This window comes from Typopeltis vanoorti, chromosome 16, assembly GCF_054136105.1.
Source record: "Typopeltis vanoorti isolate ZY-2024b chromosome 16, IOZ_Tvanoo_1.0, whole genome shotgun sequence".
Lineage (NCBI taxonomy): Eukaryota > Metazoa > Arthropoda > Arachnida > Uropygi > Thelyphonidae > Typopeltis > Typopeltis vanoorti.
Window position 1 is genome coordinate 113,230,907 of NC_143564.1, and position 15,405 is coordinate 113,246,311.

Genomic DNA, 15,405 nt, shown 5'->3' on the forward strand with positions numbered 1-15,405 from the left:
GTACTATTTAGAGGATCAAAAAAATCGATTTTTTAATATTATTTTCTGAAAGTATGTACTTTTAAAAATCTGTTCCTAACTTTTTATCAAGAAATTCGAAAAATTCAATAAGATATAGCCTATTATTCAAAGCGGTGCATAGATCAGAATCGGAGTGCTCACCGCTCTCGCTTGTTAGTAAACAAATAAATGCGTAAGAACCTGCAACGGTACGTACTGGCACTTTGAATGCGAGAGAGGCCGAAAATTAGATACATAACTACTTAACAATATTCATTAAAAATTAAAAGAATATTTATAAAAAAATAATAATTTTACTTACACATGAGTTTCAGGGAATAAATTTTTGTTTGTAGCAATTTCTGCTGTGTGTTCTGTTTTGGCAATCCCTTTGAATACTCCAACAGTAGTCGGCCATCATATGAGAATCCCATCTTCCTTGGTACCGATCTTCCATAGTTTTTAAGTCTTGATGAAATCTTTCGCCTTGTTCATCGCTTATAGCACCTAAATTCTCGGGAAATCTATCAAGATGACTATATAGGAAATGAAGTTTTATGCTCATGTTACAACCTAGGCGCTGGAAATTTTCAAGCATTGTTTCCACTAGATCTTTGTAATTGCACGCTTTTTTGTTTCCAAGAAAATTATTCGTAACCATCGTAAATGAAGTCCAGACCTCTTTCTCAATTTCGTTCATAGAGTTGATGAAATTTGGGTCTCTCATTAAAGTTATAATTTGCGGACCATCAAATACACCGGCTTTAATTTTTTCATAACTAAGTCGTGGAAATTTTTCACATATTTATTGGAAACAGTCACCTTGTAAATCTAAAGCTTTAATATACTGCTTCATAAGACCTAGTTTGATGTGTAGAGGTGGAAAAATGATTTTTTCTCTGTCGATTAAAGGTTAATTTATAACATTCTGTTCTCCAACATTTAAGGATATTCTAAGAGGCCGATGTTTTGACTCCAGTGTTGGTTTCTAGCTCGACTATCCCAGAAGCATAGAAAACACGGAAACTTTGTATATCCTCTTTGAAAGCCAAGTAAAAAGTTCACCATTTTAAGATCCACACAGATGATCCAGTTATGGGCTGTATATTTTAATAACTTCAGAACCTTTTTAATGTCCTCATATGCTTCCTTTAAGTGGACTAAATAGCCAATAGGAATTGAGCCATATACATTCCCATGTGTAGTAAGACACACTTGAGACTTCTGCTTGAACTGTCGATAAATAAACGCCACTCATTTGGATGATATTGTACAACACTCATTTCAGTTAGTAAACCTGACACATTGTTACAGTAAACAAACCCACACTCGTGTTTAAAATATTGTACAAGATTACTTTCCCTGCTACAATAAAAAGTTATCTTCGTATCTTGCTCCAGTAAGTTTTTTCCATTTAATCTTGAAGCTAACAATTCCGATGACTCCTTTGATAGGCCCAATTCTCTTACTAAGTCATTCAATTAAGCCTGAGTAAAACGTTGCAGTCCAGAACTAGAAATTAAATTTTCATTGTCTAAATCAACATCTGGGTCTTGCTCCTCAAGAACATCTGGCATATCCCAATCATGCTCATTCTCAAGTAAAGGAAGTCCTTTATAAATTGGCACGGCTATTTCATTGGAATGAGCAACTGGCCGAATTGCTGAGTCGAGATTTGGATGCACAATTTTTTTCTTATTCTTCTTATTATAACCAGAAGTCTGAACTAAACAAAAATAGCAATCATCTACGTGATTTTTCGGTTCATGCCAAATCATTGGAATGCCAAAAGCTAATTTTTGGCGTTTTCCCTTGCTCCACCGTCGTAAATTTTCTACACATGACTTACACACTTTATTTGGAGCCCATGAATTGTCCTGATCTGCAAGTTTTACGTCAAAGTATGCAAAGTACACTTTCTTAACGAAATCAATGATATCTGTCCTTTGACTGGGAACAGTAAAGCTGCCACAAATGTAGCAGAAGGAATCTACACTATTGACACATTTTCGAGTAGTAGACGTGATGTATTTTCTTCACTGCCGACTAACATGCAATTAACAAGACAGAAAAAAACCAGAGACTTTATTGAAACACTATAAGCGCTCATCATACTTTCACGATCGATTAACGATCGACTGATTTTGATCGTTCTTTGTCCACTATGATGCATATAGCATTCATTTGTTTTAGGCAGTTGTCATTGCCTACTTTTCATCACCTAAAAGTATTAGGTTGGTTATCGGCCTCTCTTGCATTCAAAGCATCAGTACGTGCTGTTGCAGGTTCTTATGCATTTATTCATTTACTAACAAGCGAGAGCGGTGAGCGCTCCGATTCTGATCTGTGCACCGCTTTGAATAATAGGCTATATCTTCTTGAATTTTTTGAATTTCTTGATAAAAAGTTAGGAACAGATTTTTAAAAGTACATACTTTCAGAAAATAATATTAAAAAATCGATTTTTTTGATCCTCTAAATAGTACTGTCTCCTTAAAACTATCAAAAACTTACAAATTAGCAAAAAGAAAATGCCATAGAGGAAAAACCTGATGTGATAGAGAAAAATAAGTTTGATATTTGAAATCAGCGCACCCAAATTAGAAAAAAACAAGTGTCAGATCATAATCAGCAGAAAAAAAAATTTTCTTTTGTTGGCCAGTGTAATTAAAGTTTCCACTGACCATACTCGTCTAATCTGCTTTATATTTCACCATGCATAATAAATAATATTTGTATAAGTTTAATTGGCAGTTAGAACTTATGTTGAATGTTTAATGGGAGGAAAACAGCACAAGAAATGGATTAACCAACAGTTTAATACTTCCAATATTAAAATGGGAAATGTAACAAAAATGGAACATAGAATAACTTAGTAGACTGATGTCTAGAATCCTGGCCAGGAAGGGCATCCACTACAGGTGCTAGTAGGAAGTCAAAGACATCATACTTATCTAAATTAGGTTGGTTTTCAAAAATAACTGCAGATATAAAAAAATGCTGTCATATCTGAAATGAATGGGTTAAGCATAGTAGCCCCCCCCCCACCCATTTGATTCTGTATGTGGTCCAAGGAATGGGCTTTTACAATTAATGTTGTACCCACTGAAGATGTCTCTATGAGTGATGAAATACTGGCAGCATTAAGATGTTGTTTAATTCATTCCATTAAATGTTCAACTTGAGTGGTGGATGGAGGAGAGTGAGATAGATAGATAGTGCAGCATACATTAATAACAGATCCTACTGAGAGGATAATGGCAGCTCCTTCTATTTCAGTGGTACTTCGTTGCAAGGTTTGTGAAAAGAAAGCTCCCGATTCAGATAATTTTTTTTGATTAATTAATTGTAAATAAGTGCGTATTTATGAGTTTAAGAGTTGTGGTAGAAGCTGTGCACTTGGAGTGTTTGTAGTGTGTAGGCATGTTTAAGTTGTTTAAAAAATTGTTAAACTTAGAGCAGCATATAATAACTGATGAACAAAAGATGAAAGTGGCTTTGTCTTTACAAGAGATAAATATTGATGTTAGTCATTTCGTGAAATGTGAGGTGTGTTGTATGTATTCATTACATTATATCGATAAACGGTGGATATTTAAGGAATGAGTGTGTGCATGAAGTGTGATCTGATTGTGAACTTGATTGGCAGTAATGTATCAGTAACTGAAGGTGATAATAGCGACAATGTCAAGAGAAGGATGAATGCTCATCTGATAGTAAGGGGAGACCGTAAAAGAGCAGAAAAACAGTAGTCCAAAAAAGTTTTGAAAAAGTGACTGAGTGATATGCTGAACGAAACAATCGATGGTAGTAAGAATGATGAAAATGATACAAATGTAGTGGAAGTTGAAAAACAGAATGCAATTAAAGGTAAGATATAACTGTCAGATTTTAGGAAAAGACAACTTATACTAGAATATTAATTAAAAACTTTACTTATATATTTCGGTAATGTTACATTACCATCCTCAGGAAACAAAGGCGACCCACTAGTAGGCACCTTTAGGACTCTAGGACTGACTTCAGTTGTTTTCTTCAGCCATATTTGTTTAGTGTTAGCGCCTGTGTGCACATATCATTATTTTTATGTTCCCTAAAGATGGTAATATAACATTACTGAAATATAGGAAGTATCAATTAAAGTTTTTAATTAATATTCTAGTATACGTTGTCTTTCCCTAAAGGGAAGCTGGTGAGCAGCACTGAAAGCAAACAAACATGTGTGACTGGAGATAAAATACAGAGAGTAAATGACAAAAAAAAAAGATGCCACATTTGAAAGCTGAATTGGTGAAGATGAGACAAGAGATGTCTCATCTTCACCAAGAGAATTGCAGATATGTATGGAAGAGTGAAGAAGATGAAAACAAATTATGTTGGTATGAAAGAGGTAACGAAAGACTCAAGTGCCATTGTATGGGAATTCGATTATTAGGGGTACGGTAAATGAGAAGATGCACAAGGTTTGTTTTCCCGGAGGTAAAAATGAATAGAGTGATTAAGGTGTTGTATATGAGGAGTAAGTGAGCAAAAAAGTTGGTAGTGGTAATAGGGACAAATGACTTGACTGGGAACAAGGAAAATGTAGGATTGGATATCAGGAGGTTGTTGAGAGTAGGAACAGAAAGGGTAAAAAGAGAGGCGGATTGCTATTGATGATAGAAAAGAGTCATGTCCATACCAGCTAGAGATGTGAATGGGGAAATAGTGGTAGTGGTTTTGAGGCAGTATGGTGTGAGATATAGATAAACAGAATGAAATACTTAGTCGAATGTTACTATGGAACTGGTAATGTAGATGGTAATGACAATGAAACTAGCCTTGCAAATAAGAAATGGGTGATTGTTATGTTGATTTTAATTATGGCAATAGAGACTGACAGATGATGAAATAGCAACTGGAAGTAAAGAAAACGAGTTTTACAATTTTTCAGAAGAACAACTACATCAGGCAGCATGCAACAGATGCCACACAAGGATTGAGAGTCTTGGATCATATCATCAGATGATGTTATTATAAGAGGTGTAAAACCACCTTCCAGTTGCTGAGAGTGACCATGAAGAGATTACCTGGGTTGTTACCAACAGTGTGAGGATTTCAATGTAGAAAGGATATATGTGGAACTACAAGGCTAGTGATTATGAGAAGGTCAGGAGACAGCTTACAGGTGTAGCATAGAATGAGGAGTTGAGTGGAAAGGAGATTAATGCTGCTTGGATGATATTCAAGAACTATCTAGTAGAAGCAATGTCTAAATGTATTCCAAGGTTCAGAAGGTTAAATAAGGTAGGTGTGAAAGGGATGAAGAGATTAAGCATGCAATATAGAGAAAAAAGGAATTATGGAGGCAACATAAGATGAGTGTTACCCTGACTGGTGTCAATCAGGTGCCAGGCAATTGTAAACTGTCCTACTATGGCCAAACAGGTAGTATAGCAATGTAAGAATGGTGCCAAACACAAAGACTACATCTGGTTCAATCATTATGCCCATGGACTTGCTGACCATGCCATGGATACAAAAATAAGATATGATGGAAAAAGGCCACCTTACCCCAAAGGAGCAAATTTAAATATGAGACTTTTCCTAGAATTTACCTCAGCCTTAAGGAACTACCCAAACCTAAACAAATATGGTTAAGTATGACTACTTCTAATTTAGAAGTAGTCAAACTTAACCAAATTCTAAGCACTCTTCCTTAGAACTTTAGTCCAACAGTCAAGAACACCCAAACTAGCACATTAGGAGTACTGTTTAGGAGTTGTTCTGCTTCAGTCACTTTATGTAGTTGCCATATGCACACATCAATTTGTGCATTGTTCTCTGATGATAGCAGTTTAACTCTGCTGAAATACTGGAAACAGTAATTAAAAGTTCTAATTAATACATAGTTTACATTGTAACTTCCTTATATAATATTATGAATAATCATTGTATAAGTCTTGCAGTTGGTGAGAAGCTTTATGGAGTTACACAGTCTTCTTATTGACCTTTTTCAAAATTCATTTTTAATTTTGGAAAACTAAGGAAGTTTATTTTGAATGCCATACTGAATCATATATGATATGTTACATAATATTTTTTGTTATTTACTACTTTCAGTTTTGCTTGACAGAAAAGCTAAGTAGTTATAATTCTTAAAAAGTATTTTATAAGAAAGCTAATTAATTCCATTTCACAGGAATATTTTTCAGAATTCAGCTTAAAATCTTATGCTTGGTTAAATATGAGAAGAATGACAGCTACTATAATATGCTCATAAGAATCAACCATTTGGAGAAAAATTTTAACTATTTTAGACTTTTTGGTAGAAATATTATGCAAAATAAAAAAATTGTGGTTTAAGTACCTCAAAACTTAAAAAAAATCTGAATAACTTACTTCTTGAAGTTTGTCTTCAATTGCAGTTGCACCTAGAAGTGTTAAATTCTGCAAGGAATTATATTATTATATTATTCAAAAGATTGAATTTCATAATATGATCACATATTTTAATATCAACATTTTATTTAGACTAAAGAAACATAATTCTCTTAATCAGGTACTTGCCATTAGCTAGAATCAGGACAACATGCATATAGCCAGTAGAAAAACAAACGAAATGGCATGATTCATAACAAATGAGGATAGTCATGATACCATTCACACAATGGTTGTGAGTGGCAAATCACACCTTCTCTACTACATTGTCATGAGTATTACTAATTTATAACGAAATGAAATGCAATTAATCTTCTCCATATGTCTATTGCTAATTTAAAGTGACTTTTTTTTTAAATTCATATCCTTTTAATATATAACAAGCCAATAAATTAACCAACCTTAAAAATATGTTTGATGAGATAATAAAGCAGACTATGACTATTATTCAAAGGTTTGTGAATATTCCAGACTAGAACTTTCACAACTTCAGTATTTAATATACATTTAATATACATTAATTATGAGCATAATGATATACAACAATCCCTCAATTAATGCGCCTCTGATTAAGTGCATCATTTTTTTCTATACCCAAATTTGATTATTGCACCTCTAAAATTTGATTAGTGTGCCTATATACATCTTAAAAATAAATATTACAGTAAAGAAAGCCACTTTAATATTGTCATGAAGCAGCATTGCCACTTTTTTAACATTCTTGATGTAAAGTAGTGTGAGTGCATTCTTAAAATCTTGTTTTAAGAATGCACTCACACTCAATGTTTCAAAATAAGTAAAGGAGCTATATCAAGAATTTTATTGATCATTTTTGGGTTCATAACCAATGGGGACAAGGTTATCCCTCAAGTAATGCAGTTCTTCATTTCTGTTAATGTACTGGACCTATTGTATGTTCAATCTCGTAATGTTTTAACCATGCCCATCTTTTGTAATGGATGATGGTGGGAAGCGGAATGTAAAAATCTTCCAGTCGCAGTAGGTTTTTTGTATACTGAAAATGTCAATATTTTTTCTTCTTCATTTATTTCAACAAAAGTATATTAAGGAACAGTAATTTTTTTTGCAATCTTCCAGTTCATGAGTGAATTTTATATTGGGATGCAAGCTGTTCAAGATAATCTTTGAAATTAATTAAGTCATTTGCTGTTCCTGGACAAACAATGAAAATATCATCAATATAATTCAACTAAGTTTTTGGCTTCTTATTTTTTTAATAGTGTTTATTTCAAAATTTGCAATAAGAAGTTGGCTGGAAATAATGGGAACACATGGCAAGTCCTACTCTCCCCCCTGCCTCCCCCATATTTGTACTGAAATATGGGAGAAGAAAAAAAAAAAAGGTGTTTTCCATACAGTGAATAGTCGGTGTCCAGTGGGAAAAGGTTTACAAACAGAAAATACTGACTACATTTAAACTTCCCTGGGATGTCTGAAGGCTTTATAATTAAATCTCTTAAATTTTCAATAAAATGTAAACTATTCCTCACATATGATTCTGTCTTTCCTATGTGTGGAGCTACCAGGTTCGACAGATACTATGCCAAGTTTGAGGTCAGGGAATCTCTTATCTACAATGGCCACAACAGAATATCTTTTTTGTGTATTTTTGGTGCTTCATAAATTCTCAGGACTAATGGATGTTTTGATAATAAAGTTTTTTTTTTTTTTTTCCCAAAAACTATTCCTTTGACCAGGCTATATAATCTGAGTCTCAGAACAGGGAAGATTCCACAGGAGTGAAAGAATATATGGTAATTCCATTGCACAAGGTTGGTGCAAAGATGGATATATCCAACTATCAACAAATCAGAATCTCGGGAGTGGTGGTGGTGAAGATTTTGGAAAAATTGATTAGGGCTCACACTCAGAAATGGGTTGACAGTGAATCTCTACTTTGCAGTACACAAAATAAATGGCAGTCATTTTAATGTGGTCAAGGTGATGCATTTTGGGAAGAGATCACAAGTGTACCAAAATGATTCAGCAGAACTGCTGGAAAATGAACACCTTTTTGAGACTGATTGTGGATAGGGAGTTCAAGTTTAAAAGCAGCCAAAACAGCATATCAAGATTATTTTGTTGACAAAGAACACACTGACAAGCAAGGAGAGGTAGGTTATTATTATTCCATGTTAATAAGGCCACACCTGTACTACTGCATACAGATCTGGCCAGCCAGATTCCATGAGAATAAAGAAGTGGTGGAGTGGATTCAGAGGCAAGTGTAAATTATGGTAGGTCTATGGAATGCTCCATATGAGAATAGATTTTGAACATTTACAGGGATCAATAAACTGACTGAGAAGGAAAAAAAAAGGGGAACAAGATAGAAGCATCTAAGTTATTTATATATATATATATATATATATTTTTTTTTACAAGGGACGTCCAGAAAGTAAGTTCCATTTTTAAATATTTTCACTACAGTACTGCGATCGCAATGGTGTGGATGCATGCTGAGTTTGTTGATTCATTATCAAGGCGTTGGTGCCGTTTTCAGACATTCTCGCAGCATGTACACTTCTTGGTGTGTGTTTATAATGTCTAAGAAAATCTAATTGCCCGCCACATGTAAAATAGAATCTTTTTAATGAAGGAAGGACAGGTGTGCGGAGTGGGCGACCATCTTTAGTGACTGACGATTTGGACTAACGTCTGATGCCCACCCACACATGGCCGGCATAACACAACAACTTCTCGCCACCTTTGGCTGGGAACAATTCCATCATCCCCCATATAGTCCTGACCGAGCATCCTGCCAAGCGACTTTTACCTGTTCAAACATCTGAAATCTTTCCCTGGTGGCTAGCAGTTTCAAGACAATGATGAGGTCAAAAATGCAGTCAATACGTGGTTTGCATCACAGGCAGCAACCTTCTACGATGAAAGTATACAACTCTTTGTGCCCCGTTATGATAAGTGCCTGAACAATGGCGGAAATTATGCAGAAAAGTAGTGAAAGATGTCTACTTTAATTTCCAATAAAGGTTTTTTTTTATAAGTATATTTTTTGTGTAAATCTGTAGTGCATTAGTGGGTGGACTAAGATTTTTGTCTATTTTTATTAATTTTATATTTTTCACATTTTTTAAATTAATTTTTTATAATCGTCTCGAAACCCAGCTCTAGAAACCAAACACAGAATTTTTTCAAGCAAGTAATGAAATTCATTTATCACCAAAGATATTAAAAGTGATTGACAATGATGACTTTTTTCAGTAAATGGCAGAAAGGAGGAAGACAAGGAATAATCCTCCCTTATCCCTCAAAAACATTTCAATAGAATAGTTAGAAATGATGTTAAGACTAGGTTTTTTGCTTAGAGGGTTACAAATGGATAGATTGAGTTGCCTGAGCGCTTTGTCAGTGAATGAGTTTAAAGTAAGATAATTATTGCATAAATAGTGAGTCTTCTGACACCATGGAAATACTTGCATAATAATTTTTTCCCCCTTAATCAATCAGTTTTATTATCTCTCAAGTAAATTACATTTCTATCATCATCAATGCTCAATACAGACCAAGGGGTGTTGTTCAGGCTACTGTAGCAGTAGATGAATAAAGTTACACTATTAATAAGTTGGAGCACCTGCAAAACTCTTTCCAGAGTGCCTTGGCTAACGGAAATAAACAAGTGTTTGAAAGGGAAAATAAGTGTAAGAGTGGGAGAGTTTCAGAAATGAAGGAAACAGTGTTGTACGGTGACTCGTTATTAAGAGGTGTGATAGATGGGAGTTTAACTAAATCGTACTTACTGGGTGCGAAATTTAAGGATGTAAGTGAGAGTATTAGAGTGCAAAAACAGAGGGCGAAAGAATTGATAGTTGTGGCAGGTATGAATGAATTGAAAGGAGATATATTTTTTATGAGAGAGGACTTGAAAGTATTGTTAAAGGTAGCAAAAGAAAAGAGTGACAGAGTTAGGATGGTGAGTCTGTTGCCACGGTACGACAGAGAGGAGTTTATAAGGGGGAACATAATCGCAAATGACTTTATGTGCAGGTTATGCAGACGGTGTGGTGTGGAATCCGTGGACTTGTGGAATGAGTTTGATGGGCGAAAGGATTTATACAAGAACGATGGCCTGCATTTGAAAGGATTTGGTGTGCAGAGACTGGAAAAAGTGTTGCTGAATGAAGTGAAAATGGATGTGCAGAACCAGGGACACTACAACTACCGGGGGGGGAGTGAATATGCAGACATCGGCGAGACAGTTGAGTGTAGGAAGGTATATAATGTACCCGAGCCAGTACTAAGGACAAGTAATCGAAATGGGATACTTAGACTAATGCATCAAGATAGGGGTGGGACAAAGGGACCTCTGCATTCACATGTATACTAATGCCAGGAGTATTAGGAACAAGAAGGAAGAATTTTTGGCCTTGGTTGGTTCTTCCTGGCCACAGGTTATTTGCATTAGTGAAACATGGCTGACGGAAGATGATATAGTTAGTGGGATAGAACGTGTAGGTTAGAAGTGTTTAGAAGGGACAGAGAAAATAAAATGGGGGGAGCAGAGTTATTGATGATAGCAGATGAACTGCAGATAAGGAGAATTGAAGTTGTATTGCAGGATGGTGAAAAGAGCTCATTTGAGGCTATTTGGTGTGAGATTGAGACTGGCAGAATAAAATACAGTTGGGTGCTGCTATAGACCAGGTGATGGAATAGATGATGGAGATAGTATGCATAAACAAATTGATGAAATGAGTGGAAGGAGGATAATTATTATGGGGGATTTCAACTATGGTAACATTGATTAGAAGGAGGAGAGGACACATGAGGAAGGAACTGGATTTTATTCAATCATTAAGGGATAACTATCTGAGACAGCATATATTGAAAATACTAGGGGTTTGAGAGTGATTGACCAGGTAATAGCATCTGAGAATTTGACTAATGAAAATGACCATGTTGCCACCTATTGGAGAGAGTGATCATAGGTGGCTAAAGGTGCGGAATTTTCGATTAAGACAGGGTATATGTGGAATTACCATGCTGGAAAGTATGACCAGCTTAGGAGATTGCTTAGTTCAGTGCCATGGCATGTAAAACTGCAAGGGCTGGATGTCGATAGAGCATGGGAAGTGGTCAAGGAGCATTTGCAGGAGGTTATGGCTGATTGTATACCTAGGATCCAAATAGTAAAACAAGTAGGGGTTAAATGGATGAATAACACCATTAAGCTTGAGCTGCAAAAAAAGAAACAACTGTGAAGGGAATTTAAAGAAAGAGGTGACCTCCAGGCACACGAACAGTATAAAGTGCAGGCCAGAAGGGAAACAACTGTGGTAAAAAAAGCAAAAGCAGATTATGAGAGGAAACTAGCCATGCAAGCTAAAGAGAATCCCAAACAGTTCTTTCAATATGCTGCAAGCAAAAAAAAACTGTACACGGCAGAATGATTTTAAGGAATGCCGATGGTAAGGAGGTCACTGAATCAGTCAATATAGTGGAATTACTGAGCGAGCACGTTGCAAGAGTATATCATCAATGTCACCACCTGGATGATATACTCTTGCACGTTGCAAGAGTATATCATCCAGGTGGTGACATTGAAAGAATGAAGGAACCATTAGTTTATATGGGAATTATGATGAATGAAGTGGAGGTGAATAGTCTATTACAGAACCTTAATGTGATTGGATTGTATACCGGCACAGGTCTTACATAAAGCGGCTAAAGAATTATCAGTGCCCTTGACCATGTTGTTTAATCTGAGTCTCGGGTCTGGTTTAGTCCCGAAGGTGTGGAAATAGGGGAAAATAGTTCCACTGCATAAAGGAGGATCCAAGACTACTGTTGCAAATTACCGACCGATCAGCATATCAGGAGTCGTTGTCAAGGTCTTGGAGAAAGTAGTCAAGGGAAAAATACAGGAGTGGATTGATGAAAATGAGATACTGACCGGGGGACAGCATGGCTTTGTGAAGGGTAGATCATGCCTCAGTAACTTGCTCAAGTTGGGTAGGGCAATAGGGCAAGTTTTATAATACAGTGACGGCTGAACTGGATAAGGGTAATGGGTTTACAGTGATACTACTGGACCTGGCTAAGGCCGTTGACAGGATACCACATGGAATTCTAATCTGTAAACTGCAACATATGGGAATGCATATAGGGTTGGGGAAATGGATAGGTGGGTGGTTGATGGCGAGATATCTGAGAGTAGTTTATTCAGGAGTAGACTCCAAAAGACAGCCTGTGACTAGTGGTGTGCCGCAGGGTTCTGTTCTTGGACCACTGCTGTTTAACTTGTTCATTAACGATATAGGGAAGAATCTAAGAGGAACAGTTCATCTGTTCACTGATAATGCAAAGTTGGGTAGGGCAATAGTGAATGCAGATGATGTCAAAATCTTGCAGGATGATTTGGATAGATTGTAGTTCTGGGCTAAGGAGAATGGATGTCAATTTAATGTGACAAAATGTAAGGTTATGCATTTTGGGGTGAAAAGATTAGCAGCAGTATATCACATTGGTGGAACTGTACTCCAGGAGATCGATGAGGCCAGGGACTTGGGAGTGTTGGTGGATAGGGAGATGAAGTTTAAGGGGCACATTGCAAAAGTGTCTAAATCAGCTCATCAACTTACCTGGTTGTTGAAAAATACTTTGACGAGCAGAGACAAGCAAGTTATTGTTCCTTTGTACTGAGCTTTGATAAGACCTCCTCTCGACTACTGTGCCCAGATTTGGTCACCTAGGTTTCTTCTTGATGAGGAGGAGGTGGAGAGGATCCAGAGACGAATGACCAAGATGATAGCAGGCCTATGGAATGAACCTTATGAGAACAGGTTGAAGATTTGTGGGTTGCAGAAATTGGTTGATAAGCAAAAAAGGGGAGATATGATTGAGACATTCAAATTGTTGAAGGGTTTCTATAGGATTAATTCAGAGGATATTTTTGAGATCAGGACTGGTGGTGGGAGAACTAGGGGACATCTATAGCAGCTGATCAAGAGTGTGGTTAGCAAGGGTGTTAGAGCTGGGTCTTTACTTTTAGAGTGGTAAAAGAGTGGAATAAGCTGCCAGAGTCAGAGTCTGTTATGGGTGCTATGACAGTTAGCGAGTTCAAGACAAGGTATGATAGATACTGTGAGAATGTCGAATAGTTGTGTACATGATGTTTATGTCCTCTGTCGATGAGTCTAAGGACTCCCAGGAGTCGCCTGTAGTAATAATAATAATAATCCCTCAATAATTTTCCTCCAAATTAGTCTATTAGTTATCAGCACTCCACTATTTTCACATCTAACATTTCATTTTCTTCTAAAGCCAAATCAATGAACCTACCAGACCTTGGTTTTCCTCTATGTCTTTTCTCTGCCATCTTGGCATCAAACAGCTGTTTGGCTAACCTTAACTCTTAAATTCTGTTTAAGAGATCAAAACGATCTTAGATTATCTGACATATTCTTGAATGCAAACAATGTCAAGTTCCTTCCTAAAGTATTCATTTTTCATAAATTCTACCACTGATACCATCTGTTCACTCTCCTAATTTTTCTCAGAACTCTCATATCAGAAATCTCATATCTCAATCTGTGGTCTCTAATCTTTGCTCAAATGCTTTATTTCTAACCCAATTCTCAGATCCATAACTTAAAACTGTTTAGAACGCCATGTTGTATATTAGTGTTTTAGCTAATCTCTCTCTTATTCCATATAAATTTATTCAACTGGGAATCCCACCATATTAGCTTTGCTTACTTTATCTTCGATTTTCAAATTTAATTTGCCATCTTCATTAAAAACTGTGCCTAAATAACTGAAATATTTTACTTGTTACATGGGCTTTCCATTCAGAATGTGGCTGAAGTTTTCTATGTTATACCTATTTTCGTAGTTTTGTTCTTTTTATTGCTGATTTTCATGCCAAATTTGTTACAGCTGTTACTCAATTTAGTTAAAGAATTCTGGAGACTTTGACTACATTGTTCAGGAGTACATTATCATCTGCATACAGTTCATTATCATCAACCTCCTCCCCTCTTGATGGGGAGGAAGTTCAGAGGATCCAGAGGAGAGTGACCAAGATAGATGATAGCAGGTCTATGGAATGAACCTTATGAAAACAGGTTGAAGATCTGTGGGTTGCAAAAATTGGTTGATAGGTGGAAAAGGGGGGATATGATTGAGACATTCAAATTGCTGAAGGGTTTCTATAGGATTAATTCAGAGGATATTTTTGAGAACAGGACTGGTGGCAGGAGGACTAGGGGATATCCATGGAAGCTGGGAAAGAGTGTGGTTAGTAAGGGTGTTAGAGCTGGATTTTTTACTTTTAGAGTGGTGAATGAGTGGAATAAGCTGCCAGAGTCTGTTGTGGGTGCTATGATAGTGAATGAGTTCAAGGCAAAGCTAGATACTGTGTGAATAGAATGTTGAATAGTTGCGATGGACATGATGTTTAGGGCATCCCTCGATGAGTCTAAGGACTCCTTGAAGTCGCACGTAATAATAATACAATACTTGTAACTTTTCTGGCCTAAGCTTTATGTATTTAATAACTCCTCTCACCCTTATGCTCATGATGTTCCTTCCACATCATCTGCTTCTTATATATATCTTGTTTAATGAGACTGCACACCCATTTCATTCCCATTCTATTTGTTCTTTGAACTCTAGAGATACAGCACTTAAGGATGTTTTCAAAGCTTCCCATGTACTGCTGATATCCTTCCCATTCAACATGATACAGTAGAACCAAGATAGTATTCTTCTGAGTTTGTCATAATTTCCAGATTTGTAGTTCAGCATATAACCTGTTCCTGATTGGAACATCCACATAGTTGGTTAATTTCCAGGTCAGTATGGCATGATCACTGTCACCAACTGGTGGCAAAATAGCCACATCCTTAACTGAGACATCTTCTGATGCTATGATCAAATCTAACACTCTTTGTCCTCTAGTTGCTTCTTTCATATGCTGCTTAAGAAATAAAAGAAAAAAAAGAA

The 15,405-nt window shown here is 36.2% G+C and overlaps 1 protein-coding gene across 1 annotated transcript in view; it reads right to left on the reverse strand.

The window, feature by feature from the left end:
* The window catches only part of ATP8A (ATPase phospholipid transporting 8A1), a 1,088,708-nt gene that overhangs the window by 517,488 nt on the left and 555,815 nt on the right, over nt 1–15,405 (reverse strand). The window contains exon 23 of the mRNA XM_090406292.1: nt 6,382–6,429. Within this exon, the coding sequence (XP_090262418.1) occupies nt 6,382–6,429 (48 nt within the window). The remainder of the gene's footprint in view (nt 1–6,381; nt 6,430–15,405) is intronic.